This window comes from Megachile rotundata, chromosome 11, assembly GCF_050947335.1.
Source record: "Megachile rotundata isolate GNS110a chromosome 11, iyMegRotu1, whole genome shotgun sequence".
Taxonomy (NCBI): domain Eukaryota; kingdom Metazoa; phylum Arthropoda; class Insecta; order Hymenoptera; family Megachilidae; genus Megachile; species Megachile rotundata.
This window is the reverse complement of record NC_134993.1, coordinates 15,070,054-15,085,489: the sequence shown is the minus strand read 5'-3', so window position 1 is coordinate 15,085,489 and position 15,436 is coordinate 15,070,054. Positions and strand designations below refer to the sequence as shown.

The 15,436-nt window shown below is 32.4% G+C and overlaps 2 protein-coding genes and 1 long non-coding RNA gene across 6 annotated transcripts; 1 reads left to right on the top strand and 2 right to left on the bottom strand.

Moving 5' to 3' along the window:
- Positions 1-91: 91 nt before the first annotated feature.
- Positions 92-8,069, bottom strand: Art4 (arginine methyltransferase 4). Of its 3 annotated transcripts, none has more exons than XM_012292247.2 (8): positions 7,676-8,069; positions 7,119-7,259; positions 6,547-7,041; positions 6,200-6,466; positions 5,899-6,121; positions 5,525-5,811; positions 5,194-5,330; positions 92-1,184 (listed from the first exon to the last, which is right to left on the bottom strand). In XM_012292247.2, the coding sequence occupies exons 1-8, from the start codon at positions 7,806-7,808 to the stop codon at positions 1,176-1,178; spliced, it is 1,692 nt and encodes a 563-aa protein (XP_012147637.1). In that variant the 5' UTR covers positions 7,809-8,069; the 3' UTR covers positions 92-1,175. The 3 variants fall into 3 exon arrangements, with proteins under 3 accessions (XP_012147637.1, XP_003699948.1, XP_003699947.1); XM_003699900.3 differs by lacking the exon at positions 92-1,184 and adding an exon at positions 1,955-5,005; XM_003699899.3 differs by lacking the exon at positions 92-1,184 and adding an exon at positions 1,955-4,987.
- A 451-nt stretch (positions 8,070-8,520) lies between these two features.
- On the top strand, positions 8,521-15,427 carry LOC100877605 (putative RNA-binding protein Alsin2). Of its 2 annotated transcripts, none has more exons than XM_003699901.3 (5): positions 8,521-8,737; positions 8,907-9,001; positions 13,606-13,704; positions 13,817-14,586; positions 14,892-15,427. In XM_003699901.3, the coding sequence occupies exons 1-5, from the start codon at positions 8,677-8,679 to the stop codon at positions 14,968-14,970; spliced, it is 1,104 nt and encodes a 367-aa protein (XP_003699949.2). In that variant the 5' UTR covers positions 8,521-8,676; the 3' UTR covers positions 14,971-15,427. The 2 variants fall into 2 exon arrangements, with proteins under 2 accessions (XP_003699949.2, XP_076393632.1); XM_076537517.1 differs by lacking the exons at positions 8,521-8,737; positions 8,907-9,001 and adding exons at positions 12,757-12,886; positions 13,017-13,082.
- On the bottom strand, positions 10,079-11,670 carry LOC105663468 (uncharacterized). Its single transcript, XR_013039989.1, has 3 exons — positions 11,529-11,670; positions 10,867-11,440; positions 10,079-10,378 (listed from the first exon to the last, which is right to left on the bottom strand). It is a non-coding gene; the product is annotated as an uncharacterized LOC105663468 (long non-coding RNA).
- Positions 15,428-15,436: the final 9 nt, after the last annotated feature.

The window sequence follows — 15,436 nt, the reverse complement described above, 5'->3', positions numbered from 1 at the left end:
CGAATCGATTCAAAGCGATCTAACTTATCGACGCGCGTTTGAAATTGAAATTTGAAAAAGGGAGGGAGAAAAGAAATAATTTCAGAAATAATTTTCATTGTAATATTGAAGTAAATAAGTTTATTTCAACTTAATCTCAGATCTGGGGTGTAATATCTGAGTAATCTTGTTTTTCGTTTGTCTGTAAAAACATTGGCAGAATACAAAATTCAATACTTTACAAATAAGTAAATTGCAAGTACTAAGCAAACCTGTTCTAATACATTACGCTTCTTTCTTAAATACTGTGCTTACTTTCTATCTCATTCAACTAAATCTTTCAAAGAAGACCAAATTTGCAATGTTTTTGTCTGTTACATTTTTTTTCATTATGCATACATTGGGTACATGAGTTGGAAAAATAATAAACCAATTTAGTCACGAAATTTTAAATAAAACTAACAATATGCTATAGCACATAAAATTTCAGACCATTATTATAATATAATATATTCATACAAAATCTCTGTAACCATGGTAAATACTTAACAAGAAATTTAAACTAAATTTGATTCACTCTACTATTAAACGCACCTGTAGAGTAGATTAATGTAAACCAGTGAATCAAGTTATGTTTGTTAAGGATTTAGTTTTGTTCAATTATTAAATGATCATTTAATTCATCATGCATCGAAGACTTTTCAGTTACATACTTTGCGTACAATTCTTCTTCGATGTACCATTAGATGGAGTTTATAAATGCTATGATGTATCAGTACAATGCATATCAATGTTTAGTTTGATTCTATTCTATTCGATTATTTCCTGATGTTCAGGACAATCAATCCACATCGTACATATCGAACTTTATGGCATTTTCACCTGAGAATAATTACAGGATAATTGTCCATGCACTAAATGTAAAATAATCGAAGTACAATGCACGAGTGTGTATAAGCGGTTTTTTGCAGTTGTTGTAATCGTATAAAACATGATTCCTTTATACATACAGACATCATCATACATAAAAAAGACATAGGCAAACTGTATATGTATATCACGAGCACGTGCATACATAAATGTAACGTTCACATTTATGTATGCATTTTACAAAGCTGAACATATCTTTGTTGGGATCCTAATGTCGTCTAATTTAAGGGTATCCATTAGTCTCTTTTTGCTTCTTTTTCCGTTTCTTAAGTAGTCTAAATCAAACAAAAAAAATTATGTGGACATTATTTATCACGGTTAAAAGACAATTTCTTAAAAACAATGTAATCTTTGAGCTTATGTACAACTACTGATCACTTATCGTTAACACGTTACAGTGAATCCTAAATAATCTTATGAAATTATCATTTATGAGTTCCTTGCAGTTGCAAAAATTATATGATTTTCAAATTAATAATAAAAAGCTACGATGTACTATTTCAGTTCAGGATGAAAAAGCATGTAATGTACATGACTATAGACAAATAATCTAAGTACAAATTTTCTATATGTGGAATGGATAATAAATGAACAATTTTGATTTATTGCAATGAAGGTAAATTCAGATTCATTTTAAAACTGTTATACAAATGAAATGAAGCCAAATAACAAATTATTCAAATGATGATTGTTACGTTTGAATGATACAAAAGATCAGAAAACTTTTAATTCATTAATTACAGGAAGCATTGGAATAGAGTGCTTTTATTACTTAATATTACCAAACAACATACTATTGTACTCAATATCTCATAAATTGAAGACTTTTCTTTCGTACTTCCTGTTGTAAATGAAACAGTATTTAATATTTCCTATGTTTCTCGATAACTTTTTGTATATCACATATTACAGAAAAACCCTATAAGTTGCAAAAAATAATATCATAAATGTTATCGAGCAACAAATTTTTGACCAACGTACAAATCTCTTGCAATTATCAATTAGAATTAATACGTGTACAGGTATAAAAGCAATGAAAGCAATATAGTAGTTATTAAGTTCAATATCATGAAAAATATACATGTGTAAAAAAGAACTCGTCTTTATGCGAAATCAGAATCTCCAATGAACAAACGCATAATTTAAAAAATAGTGGGAAATGTACAGTGTTTTCTGTTTTAACTCGCATGGACACCTGAGACATTTTGTATCTTTCAGTCGTTAAGAATTTTCTAAAACGAAAAAAGAAAATACATACACACGAACGTACACGCGCCAACATTGAAAGCAATATCTAGAAAAAAATATCAAAAGGTATGCTTAGTTTTATTCAATCTTTTGTCTCTCCTGTAGAAACTTAAAACACGCAGTTAACTAATACTTTTGTAGGCGTTCAATTCTAAATATTGCTTTTAATGTTCCTCAGCTTTTTTGAAGAGAGAAAGAATGAGACTGGAAGAAGCATGTATTTGTTATATAATAACGAATTGTATAATGTTATCAGCACTTGTGGAATGCCTGCAGTCAGATTTCAAATACTAAATACATATGTTCTTAAGCAAACATCAAAGAATATTAGCAAATTATTTACAATTTTAGTGGTGTTTGCTGAAAATTATGTGGAAATATTCAATCGCGAAACCGTTTACAATAATAATGGAATAAATATGGATTCCTAGATAATACTATTACAAGCTGTTTTAATAAAAAACAAATGATTCGCTTCTCTTAAAAACTGTATCTAATTTCATAAGCGAAAAGCAATTTTCTCCAAGTATATAAAATGAGTGGATCATGTAAAAGCATGTTAAAATGAGAAGCAAATTTGTGCAGATAACAAATAAAGAGCACTCCTTAGGAACTAATGAGACTTAAACATTATGTCGAGATCTTGAAAAAATTAAGAATATTATATGTACAATTATTTGAGTAACAGGTAACCCGCCGATAATAGGGGGGTTTGAATTAATTAAAAAAAAATATATATATAAAACAGAACTATATAACAGGGAGCAGAAATTATTTAAAATAGGGATGATATGAAAAGGAATTTAATCAGTTTCAGAGGTTTTATTTTTCTATATATATGTATAAAAAAGAAAAAATCATAAGCTGAACTTTATCATCATAAAGAAGAAACTGGAAATAATTTTTGAAGTTCTGCAAGTTTTAAGTCACATTCTTTATGGACCTTGCAAGCTTGTATCATTATCATTTAAATATTATAAAAGAAATACACCATCAAAATGAATATTGGCTCATGCTTATTACAATTATACAAACGTTACGAGAAAATTTCATTATCAGGAGATTACCTGTACTTTTTATCGAGAAATACATTCTTAGTCATTCGGTAGAATTAAATAAGTGATTATCTCAAAGCTATAAAAAATGGTTTCTTAATTCTACTTCATTGCGTAACTAAATTTCATACGGTCAGATATTGAAATAAACCTGGTAAACCCTAAAATTTCTATTTTATAAAAAAGAACAAAGGGAACATAACTGTACTGAAAAAAAAAACAAAGTTAATGTAACCCGTTTATCTTATGATATTCTCAGTTCTTTATATGCATATCTTATTTCATAAATTTATAAATATTGAAGTATTATGAATGATAATATTTTACAGAAGGAATAAAATCCAATTGATCGTTGACAGGAAAATTTGGTTACTCAATGAAATGACTAATGATTAAGAGACGTACATAGGCGGTAGAATAATTCTACTATAATAGAAGTACATTAAAAGTATAGAATTAATCCTATTGACCGAAGGCCGATATGTAATACAATGTCACAAATTTGAAATTGTGCCTGTACATGCTACTTCTAATATCTGTACATTGCAATAATACAATAATAAATCGTCTAAATATGAACCGCAACTTAAGTTACCATTGTTTTATTGGAATATAATTTTTTTTATTTTTATCATAAATTATATCATTGGATTGGTCAATTTACGTAGTTATTATATACAATTCTTTTTCTTATGGATCATAAATAATAATTGAGAATATTATTAATTAAAAACGGAGACAACGATACAAAAGTTAATTGAGATTAAAGTTGAACATACTATGCGGAATTTTCATGAAAGGATCTATCGTATCTTGAATAAAAAATAAAAAGAAATATGTTAAATGTAATCACGCTAAAAAAAGGGCAGATAAATAACAGGCAATGCCACAGAGTGCTCCATATCGTATCCCTAATGAATTATTGCTTTTTGCACTTTTCGAAATATTCGGAACGTTATACACTATACCCTAGTCATGTAAAAATCACTTAAAGTCGAAAACTTAACCAAGCCTGTGTACAATGTAAAGCTTAGTAGACGCATAATCACCAATAATAAAACCTTAAAAGCACATGAAACGATAAGGGAAAAATTGCGATGTTACTACTGTTGCTCTTGCTATTCGTTCTTGATGTACAAAATGATATCAGGACCCCGTACAATAGTGTCGCATGGAACATTTACGCATAGTAAACTTGTATTGTCGTTAAAAAATATGATTTTCCCGGGTACATTTGGCAAGCATGCATTTCGATCTGGAAGATCAACTCTTCGAGGGATAATTAAATAAACGTAGATAAGAATTAATGACAACTACGAGAGGACGGTTCGCACTCTCCTCCAACGTGCTTCCCATTGTGACTTATTTCTTCTCGTACTCCATCCAAATCCGAATCCAGAACCAATAATAACTTTGTTAAAGTAAGCAAGGTTGTGGTTGTTGTTATTTACGTAGCCAATATTCGAATTAAGATTGGCCAGGTTGACCGCGTTCAAAATTCGAACGGCAGTCGAGAGTCGTAATTTGCTTGCTGGAGAACTAAACACCAACTTGCGGGTTTGCTTATTATTGTTGCTGGTGTCCCCGCTACTGCTAGTGCTATGACGATCATTTAACTGTTTTGCCGTATGGGAATACTCGGTGCAAAATGATTTCGCCATTGATCATTGTCGATACGTTTGAGACGATATGCCGTTACCAGGTGTCACGTAATCCCCGATCATCAAGCTGGGATTCACTGGATAATGTGAGGTATTGCCAAGGACCAGCGATTGCTGGAAAGTAACACCAAGCTGTAGCGCGAAAGACACGCAGGCAGGCGTACACTTTAGTATCCTTTTGCTTTAGATTGAAATCAAATATTTAGCGAGCTCTTGTTTCGGTGTAGGTATTCGCGCACAGGTATACAAATACCGCACGTACTCGTGAATTAGTTGAAAACGGCTCGCTCGAAATCTACAATGTTATTTTGTACACTTACCGTAGCAGGAGATGTGAACATGTTTGGAGTAATTCCACCACCTATTAGTTGTGCCGCTTGCGTACTTGTCGCTGTACCCCCGACTCGTCCTCGTCCTGTGCTCGAGATTGAACCAGGGTGTATATTTGGTTGACCTCCTAAAGCATACATAGAATCAACAGACGGAAAATAAGATCATAATCATTATAATATACGTATTTAAAATACTGAATTGTTAGTTAAGTTTATTCGAGTATGTTCCTAAAATAAAAATTCATATATTAGACAAGTGTTTAATAACACGCATTATTTTATAAATATATAGATTACATATATGTTTCTATGTTCTTACCAATGGCAAGTAAATTGCTAGGATTTACAGCTGCTGTTGCATCCATAGAAACTTCTCCCAAACCATTCACTGACATTCCATTGACCATGTTTACTGCTTGTCTGGCACCTTGCGCATCTAAAGTTGTCCAGTAAGATTCACTAGGCGAGGTGTTATTTAAACCAGGAGGAGGCTGTGCCGCTGCACCGGTATATCTGAAGTACGGATTTTTCAAATCCAAAGTGTTACTACTACTTTCCATATTTGTTCCTTCTAACTTCAGTTCTATTGTCACGTCGTACGATTGTCTAAAAAATAGATGAGTTTCATGTGTAACCGATGTTAACGAATGCTTGTAACTTACAAAAATGACTACTACAATTACGTAGCTTCACCTTTTATTTGCAACAAGAATGACTTTTCCAGACAATAACTGACCGCTTTTACAAAACAAAGGATTTTCCAAAAGACAACGGACTTGATACCAATGAGTAAGCGGTTCCGTGGGAGCTGTACTTAACCAAACCTGTTGCGTGGATCCGATAAATGCAACGTCAAACCAAAATGCAAGCCCATGGCAAGTCGCACTTTCCAATATGTGAAAATCGACATCAATTTCTAAAGAAATTATGAACGATGTGAAATGCCGATAAAGATCTATGATATAAAAATTATATATCATACACAAATTTTTACCTATTTTATGTAAATCAGTCTCATTAGCAGTTTGAAAATCTACTATATGTCTGATAGATTTAGCCATACAAATTCTTATATCAAAGGTATCAACAATTGGTTGTCTGAAGTATTCTTTGATCGCGTTATTTCTCATTGCCGAGAGATCTACGCCGTGAAAACATGTTTGATACCAAAAATTAGCTTTATTAAACTGCTCCATATAAAGATTTTCATCAGAAAATGGTGCAATGTGAAGATCACCTCGAGAAGGAAACATTCTACCACCTATGAAACAATTATTTAATTTCGGTTACAACGATTGAGGGAGATCAACTAAATAAAGACAATGTTTTAAAATCAATTACCTGGGACTAACCACTTTTTTGCATGGAGATAAGTTTCAAGCATTCTTTCATTATACAACATATAACCCATAGGTTCACTTACTATGCAGTCCACTCTTTCAGGTAAATCAATTTCTTCTATTTTACCAGCTATGACAATGATCTTATCCGATAAATTATTGGCAGCAACTAATAATTCTGCATGATTTGCCATGTTACTTGCTTCTACAGCATATACTTTTTTTGCACCTGCTTGAACTGCAAAAAATGATAATATCCCAGAACCAGCACCCACATCTAGAACAACTTTATCTTTAAAATCAGACAAATTTCCCAAAATTGCTCGCTGGTATGTGCTGGTTCTAATATAGTCTTGCATCATATTTTGTTGCTGTGAGAGATAACCATAGAACTGAAAATATTGCATGGCAGAAGATTCTTCAGTTCTTTCATTAAATGCAGATACTCCTTTGCCATTTTTAAGTTTTAGTATTTGTGAATGAAAAGTTCGAAAATCTATATAGAAAAAAATTGTATCATGTCATTAATAGCAAATTCTTCTGGACATTTATAGTCTATAAAAGTATACTTACCTGTTTCATTAGCAAATGTTATGAGTAAACTATCTGTATCAAGCGTGAATACATAACTTTTAGACGATACTCTTGAGCATTCTGTACTAGGAGTTACTGGAAATTCCAATAATGTTGTTTTATCCCTACCCACTGAATCTCCTATTATGACACACAAAAACATAAAAACTTAATACTTGTATTACAGAAAATAAATACATTAAATAATGTACTTTAAAAGATACTTTTCTTATCAAATGCTTTATAGCAAAGCAAAATTACTACTTAATAAGGAGCAGTGAAAGAAATGTTCTATACAAATATCACACTATAAACGTTGTTACAATAAATTCTATTGAATTAAAGATCATTATGTAACAAAAGATAAGTATATCATTTCTTTAAATCTTTTATACGAAAAATCAAAAGACTATTCGTCGAAACATACTTTTTATAACGTGCTAAGAAATCTTCGTTAAATTATAATTAAAAAAAAACTATAAACGCTCATTTAAATGTGGTTATGTTGCCCGACGCTAACATAATCCGTAAAAGATAATTTATCGATAAATCAATACCTGCAAGAAACTCAACACTGAGACCTTGCGGATCATAGTTAATATGGAGTGTGACCGGCTTATTATATTTCGCTGTTGACTGTCCATTGTTTGACAAAGTCGATACTGTCACCGCGCGAAACACCTTCGCCATTTTTAGACACCGCGTGCGTACTGTACGCTACAGTTCTATCGTTGGTTTTCTTACACTTGCTGCTTATCTAAACGTCGTTTCCCAAAAAACTATTAATTAGAAAAAAGTACACGCGATATCGCCTCTTCAGGTACAAATCACACAAACGACATTAAAGGAATCTTTGTTGAAATTGCAATTTTTCACGTTCGTATACCGAACCATCGACTAACCACCCCCGGCGCGTATTACACACGCGCAGAAGGGTTACTAGCACGCTGAATATATAGCTAATTGAACTCCCTAGGTTCACAATGAACATAGAAGATTGTCGGTAAAAATTTTAAACTCCTCCATTGCACCGACGTAAGATAATTTGCATTATTTTATTCCATCTTTTATATCTTCCGTCTAGCACAATAAACAATACGAATTTTCCTATAATACTTATAGAAGACGCAGAAAATTTTGTTATTTACAAAACTTGAAATCAATATGCACTATTTTATTAAATTATTAAATATGTAACAAATTCTAATATTCGAAATTTTAGTGCAATATTGAAATATGTATTTTATAATCATTCAATTTTTGTTGAATCTTTTCAGCAAAATAGTGACCAATCAAATATAATTTCTAAATGCATCGTGTAAAATCTGCGATATTATTGGTTGAAATATAGTATAGTTGAAAGTTTTGTATATTTCCTAGAATGACCTGTGCACTTCCTGTGCAGATCGCACACATATATGCACGGTTAGTAGTGAACGATACTCAGATCGATAAATACGAGTTGGACAATAACTCGAAACTCGAAGACTGGCGGCGTGGCTGATTGCTCTCTCCCATTTTTGACAGTGTTCGTGAAATATTGCACTTTTTCATAAAAATGACTGCTCACGACCAGATGCGAGCTATGCTTGACCAGTTAATGGGCACTGGACGGAATGGTGCGTATTACTGCCTTTTATAATCGATAAAATATTACTTGCAATAACATTATTTACAATTACTTGAAATCTCATACAAAAATACAAGATGGTGGCTTACACTACCATTACACGTATATTTATCCGCCTTAAAGGTAGTATCGTATTGACAAATATTTCATGTTTTTAGGTGAAAATAACAAATTTCAAGTGAAGTACTCGGATCCAAAGGTCTGCAAGAGCTTTTTACTGGCATGCTGTCCACATGAAATTTTATCGTCAACGGTGAGTTTTTTTCAAATTTATCACATATTGAATATCAATGATATACCATTGGCACTTCTGCGCTATTGTAGAGCATTTTATATCCCGTTTTGATATTTCTTCGCATTAACACAGAAGCAATCAGACATCGATACATTCAATGTCACCTTCAGTTTTTCAGTTGTTACCTTTGTATTTTTCCAGTTTACTCTGGTTACACGATTCAGTCGCTTTCATTTTACTAGTAAACTCATTTGCTTTCTATTTTAAGTTCTATCATAAAATAAGCCATATTTTATCAATATTTACATGTAACATTGCTTTTAAGAGAATGTTTTTAACTCATTATGAACATAAACAAAAAACACAACAGAAGATCTTTAGCTGAATTTTTGTACACGTTAAAATAATGCGTCTCAATATATGTTTGTAATGTGTTAAAAATATTTGTTTGATCCTTACTTTGATACAAAGTACAAATGATGTATAACAACAGTATAGAAAAATGCAATTGTCTTAATTATTATTTTACTTACATATACATTGCTTAAATAGCTTTCAATACACATTTCATCATTAAATATGATTCGCTTTTTAGAATTAAATAAAACTGTGTCTAATAATTCACCTATGATGCAAAAGTGGTTGAATCAGTTCATTATTAAGAAGTTCATATTTATTTTTAATTCAAAAAATAATGTAGTACATAAGGTATGCTAAGAATTTTATTTGAAAAGCGAAGATGAATACTGCAGTAGATTTGTAGACATATGTAACTCAATCAATATTGAGGTTTTAAACATAAAATATAAAATGATTATTTTAGGAGATCTTATATGTTTTATATCTGAGAGTTCAATTAATAAAAGTAATATTACTTCTGCATAGGTAGGTGTATATACAACATAAAGATTGAAAAATATCTTATCTGTATATAAAAACACATATGTACATGTACATCCTATAAATTATATTTTAATTTAATATCTTTTATGGATCATCGTACATTCATGAAAAAAGTGTTATGCACTTATTTATGACAGAGTTGTATATTAAAATAAAATTATTTTGTTTAAAATGTTTTATTATTTGTTTTATAGAGTTTTAATTTTATATTAATTTGTATATGTACTTTGGATCGTGTAATCAAAGTAGCCAGTCAAATAGATACAATTAATTTCTTTTGTTGTAGTAAGTCTGGTTGCCTAAATTTTTTAAATTCTTTCTACAAATATCTTTTTATTTCATGTTTTACATTATATACTCTCATAAATTTCCTTTTGCATATATCTTTTTAATCTTACGGAAAACAACAAGAATTTTAAATCAGTGATTACCAACACAAAATACATTGTGCATAGTGCTTTTTTTCATCGGTGCCAACTGGTCTGGTCAATCCTATAATTAAATGATTAAATAATAAAAATCAGTTTTGTAGTCTATGATATACAATAGAGTTATATTTGCGTGATGTGCTTCAAGAATTGATTCTGATCAATTCACACCAGATAGGCGTTGAAGTGCAATACGGGGCAGCAAACCAAGATAAAGAAGGAGTCAACCCTTAAAGTTTTAAAAGAGGAAGAAGTAGGATATGCCTCTGGTAGCCCTTTATATAGAATCATGTCACTATTTTGTATAAACAACTTTATATCTTGTTTATATAAATTGCAAGAAGAAGATTAATAATGGGAATTATTAACAATTCAAAGCCATAAAATACAAATTTTATCCCACTTCTTTCGCGTATGGTACTTGGAAATGTACCGAAACTACGTTTGCGGAAATAGCCCGATATTTTTGCATAATAATACGTGCAGGAAATCGAAACGACATAACCGCAAGGTTGGAGTGGAGACAAATGTTATATTCATACGATAACATACCGTTTCTGTTAATACTGCTTCGCGCATTTCTTTGTCATCTCGTGCGAATTGGTCCAAAGGGTGTTTGTTAAAAAATTAAAAACCTATTCATTGTCGGTCCAAATGGCCCAACTACTTGCAGTAAGGCGACATAATACACGTACATTCTCTCGCGTAGTACAACATCTCGTAAACGTTGAATATAAACTGTAATACATAAATGGATATATTTCGATCATTTCAAGCGGGGTTTTTTCAAACGTGAGAAAAGTGAAAAATATTGTAATACTTATCATATTATTCCATCTCATATATCTCTCTATAAAAACGAATGAAACGTAAATATCATGCAGTAGGAAATTTTGTAATTTCCATACCTATAAGTTTCATTTCGTTTAAACTCTTACTTGAAGACACAAAATATTTCAGTTATCTTACGTGAAACACACGTTTAGCATTTGAGATAGTTAAACTAAAAAAGGAGACTTGCAAACCTAATCTTCAGTGCATAAGGAGGGGGGTCTCTCGTCGCTCTTAGCAAGCACCCTTCTAAATTTCTTCATATTCTGGTTGTTTTTAGTACATTTGTAAGCAACTAAAATGAAAATAAAACATTTAATATGTCGTTGTATTGAATGAAGTAACGAAATGTTGAAAGAAAAATGAAATAAACAAAAATTTACTTCTGGCAAATACTCGCGAGAATGACACGATACACAAGTTCACTAATGCCAATGTACCTACAGTTCTATTTCCAGAGTCTCTGGAAAAAGCAATTCCAATCAGATCCATTGTACAATATTGTTGCGAGTATTGTCCGCTCATATGTCGTGTTGTACTTGTCGCTCTCACATGCGCGTTACTGTAAGTACTGAAAGCGAAGAGGACGTACGTATTACATTCTAACAATTTGATTATCTTAACATAATTCAAGTACATACTAGGTATTAATTTGGTTAATAATAAAGGCGGGCGGTTACCTCAGCCCCTCTACCGGTCAACGGTGGCGAGGCTGAGTGTCGAATATTAATTCCGAGACCCTGAAAGGCCTGTATAAAGTTGGTGAGTAGCGCCATTGCTGATTCATGAGAACGATGTCTTATTGTCGCTTCTTACTAATGATGCCGTTTACGGCAGGTAGAAATGAAGTTTACTTTGAAAGTATGCGTGAAAATCATATTCATCCTCGGAGATATAATGGGTACAGGAAATGAAGCAGTGATCTGTAAGTAAAAGACCATGCGAATTGCCAAGATAAACAAAATTCATTCGGCTATAGGATTGTAAATGTTTCTACTCACGTGTTCTTGACAGTTCTAATTCATTCTACAATCGATGCAGTATGCAATGAAACTTCGATTGGTCATTTCCTGAAATTTTATAATAATTAATAATACTGCTTTCAACAGAAGTCCAGTTTGAAAGATATCACACGATGATTCAAACGGGAACGATCGATTAAAGAAAATGTTCGATCGAGATTTCACTGTACTTCATACTGGTTACTCGAGATCACGCGATAATCGATTCTCGATTTCGATATTCTCATGATACTGTTAAAGCGGTTCGTTTAAATATTAACGAGTAAGAACTCTACAGACAAATTTTGATCGTGTATTATCGTAATACACTTAAATATTAAAAGTGATGAAGTCTTGTTACATGGTTGTCGACAGACCAATTTTAGAGGGGGCCGTATAAATGCAATGATGAAGTAAGGTAAAGCTTGTTTGCTAAAACTTCATTATTACAAGGCTTAAAAATTAAAATTTCAAAATTTGGATATAAGAAGACCAGAGGCCATGTAGCAGGACTGTATTGAATAAACAAATTGAATATCTTTGTGTCCTTTCCAAACAGAGATATTTGAAATAAAAATAATTTTGGCAATTTGCAATGTAATGTCCATGAAAAAAGTGAGAAGTGGCATGAAGCAGAGAAAATGGGGGAGAAAGAGGGGGAGAAAGAGAAAGAAAAAAAATTAGGGAGGACTGTGCAACGCGCCAGTTCTGTTAGAAAAATTTCCTTCAGCATTGGATGTGTACGTATTGAACTCGTTTTCTAAATGGTCTAGAATTGATTCATATAAGGCAATTCGTGCCCTACGTAAATAGTATAATAAACCATTAGGCTGTAAGTTGTTTCATAGACACTGAACATATGAACTTAAGGTGTGTGCTGATTGTAGCTTCATTGCCATCGCATTGTCGTGTCAGGCGGAGAGGTGTTGCCACTCTGTAAGTGAACATAACAAAATTATTATCTGTAAGATTGCATTTTTACTTTGTCCAAAGAACAGAATTAAAAGTCTTGGTTAGTCTATGCATATGTGCATATATATATATGTATATATGTACATGTTGACAAGTAAATATACAAACTTATATTTACTTGCTTGTATATATATATATGTATATATATGTACACACACGTATATATATGCATATACAAAATATCTTGTAAGCGTATACTGGACAAGCTACCATTTTGTAAGTTCTTATATATAAATACGCATCTTTAGACTGTATGTTTCTGGACAATTAGGGGTTTAACTTCTGTCGTTGTTGCGTTCATTAGTTCAAATAATTTGTTTAAGTTTGTCTATTGCAAAAAACAGCGAATTAAGAAACCTTGTTCTCATTGAATAAGATTTCATGAAAACAAAAGTTGGGAGGGACCATTTTAAATAAAACCGATGAAGTTTTTTTCATGTAATTGAAGACAATCTAAGTTAATATTGAAATGATTTGTAAATCGCAGCGCATGGACCTGGGAGAATGCCCCCAGATTCACGACCTGGCCCTACGGGCTGATTATGAGGCTGCACAAAAGAAGAAAGATCACTTTTATGATATTGATGTAAGTATATTTTTGTTCTTCAATTTTTAATTTGTAGTTACATGTATTTCATGAATCATACAAAATCATATTACTTCATTTAAGCATTAATTGCACACATTTTCAATTTAAGGCCATGGAACATTTGCAAAATTTTATTGCTGATTGTGATCGCCGAACGGAACAAGCGAAACAACGGCTAGCAGAAACTCAAGAAGAGCTCAGTGCCGAAGTAGCAGCGAAAGCGAATAACGTTCATGTTCTTGCGGAGGAGATCGGTAAAAAATTGGCCAAAGCAGAACAACTTGGAGAGGAAGGTTTCGTAGAGGAATCAATGAAACTTATGGGTGAAATAGACGAGCTCAGAAAGAAGAAAAATGAAGCTGAACAGGAGTATCGTAACAGTATGCCAGCGTCAAGTTATCAGCAACAGAAATTGAGGGTTTGCGAGGTTTGCAGTGCCTACCTTGGCATTCACGACAACGATAGACGGCTGGCCGACCATTTTGGTGGGAAGTTGCATCTGGGCTTTATCAAGATCCGTGAAAAATTGGCAGAGCTTCAGAAAACTGTTGAAGAAAGACGTAAAGAGAAACGAGAGTCATTGCTCGACAGACGCAGAGATAGAGATGATCGCGACAGAGACCGTGATAGATCAGACAATCGCCGAGGAGGTTTAGGTTACAGAGATAAAGATCGTGATCGTGATCGTGAGCGTGAACGTGAACGTGATCGCGATCGCGATCGTGATCGAGAAAGAGAACGAGAACGAGACCGAGACCGTGATCGTGACCGTGACAGAGACCGTGATCGTGACCGTGACCGTGATCGGGATCGAGATCGAGAACGCAGAGACAGGGATAGGAGAAAGTCACGTTCTCGAAGCCGCAGTCGTGGCAAAAGGTTAGTTGATAATAAGTAAAAAAGATATGTAATAATCGTGTATGAACACACACTTTCTAATGTAGACCTCAGACGATTAGTATCTTTTGTCAGTACTGCAAGATAAATGTTGTTAATAATTCAGTATTGTATAAATTCATAAATTCCCGAGAAGGGTAGAAATTCTTTCCCTATATTGCCATTTTTCTTATGGCAATCTATAGTACTCAGTACATAATAATTTCTAACTGAGAAATCAATCTGTATTCTATAGAGATCTGAATCACTTTCTCCTCTATTAATGATAATTGTTTAATATGTTTCAGATCAAAACGTTCCCGCAGTAGTAGCCGTAGCCGTCGATCACGTTCCCGTCGTAGTGGGTCCAATGATCGAAAAAGATAAAACTAATGATCATTTACAATTATGCTCAATCATTTTTCTTCGTATAAATCACGTGCTTAATTGTGCACATTACATGTAAAAACAGAATCGCTCGCTAAACATAATTTTTCAATAGACATTTCTTTGAAAATTAAACTGAGATTTGTACATTGATCGTTCACACCTTATCAAAAACACCAATATTTCGAAATATCTTTGTGTAAAACTAGGCATACTCCTGTACGTATAACAGGATTGAATTTATTAGATATTAATATTACGAATATACTTATTCTATTTGATCTTGATATATTAATATACTTTTAAATCTAGTTACTATTTCGTGTACATAAGAATAGTTCAGATGTAACTCCGTTTGAAGATGTTACATATTTATAATATAATTACTTCGTCTTATGTGAATATTATATGAGCATAAAAATGAAGGTATGTTCAAAAATATATACGTTTAAATAATTATTGTTTA

Coding starts and splice junctions, on each gene's coding strand:
- LOC100877605 (XM_076537517.1), top strand. CDS start 12,788: ATGGGGGAGAAAGAGGGGGAGAAAGAGAAAGAAAAAAAATTAGGGAGG. Junction 13,705..13,816: donor ATCACTTTTATGATATTGAT/GTAAGTATATTT, acceptor TTTCAATTTAAG/GCCATGGAACATTTGCAAAA. Junction 14,587..14,891: donor AGCCGCAGTCGTGGCAAAAG/GTTAGTTGATAA, acceptor AATATGTTTCAG/ATCAAAACGTTCCCGCAGTA.
- Art4 (XM_003699900.3), bottom strand. CDS start 7,808: ATGGCGAAGGTGTTTCGCGCGGTGACAGTATCGACTTTGTCAAACAAT. Junction 5,812..5,898: donor ATTCTTGTTGCAAATAAAAG/GTGAAGCTACGT, acceptor TCTATTTTTTAG/ACAATCGTACGACGTGACAA. Junction 5,006..5,193: donor TGTTCACATCTCCTGCTACG/GTAAGTGTACAA, acceptor TTCGCGCTACAG/CTTGGTGTTACTTTCCAGCA.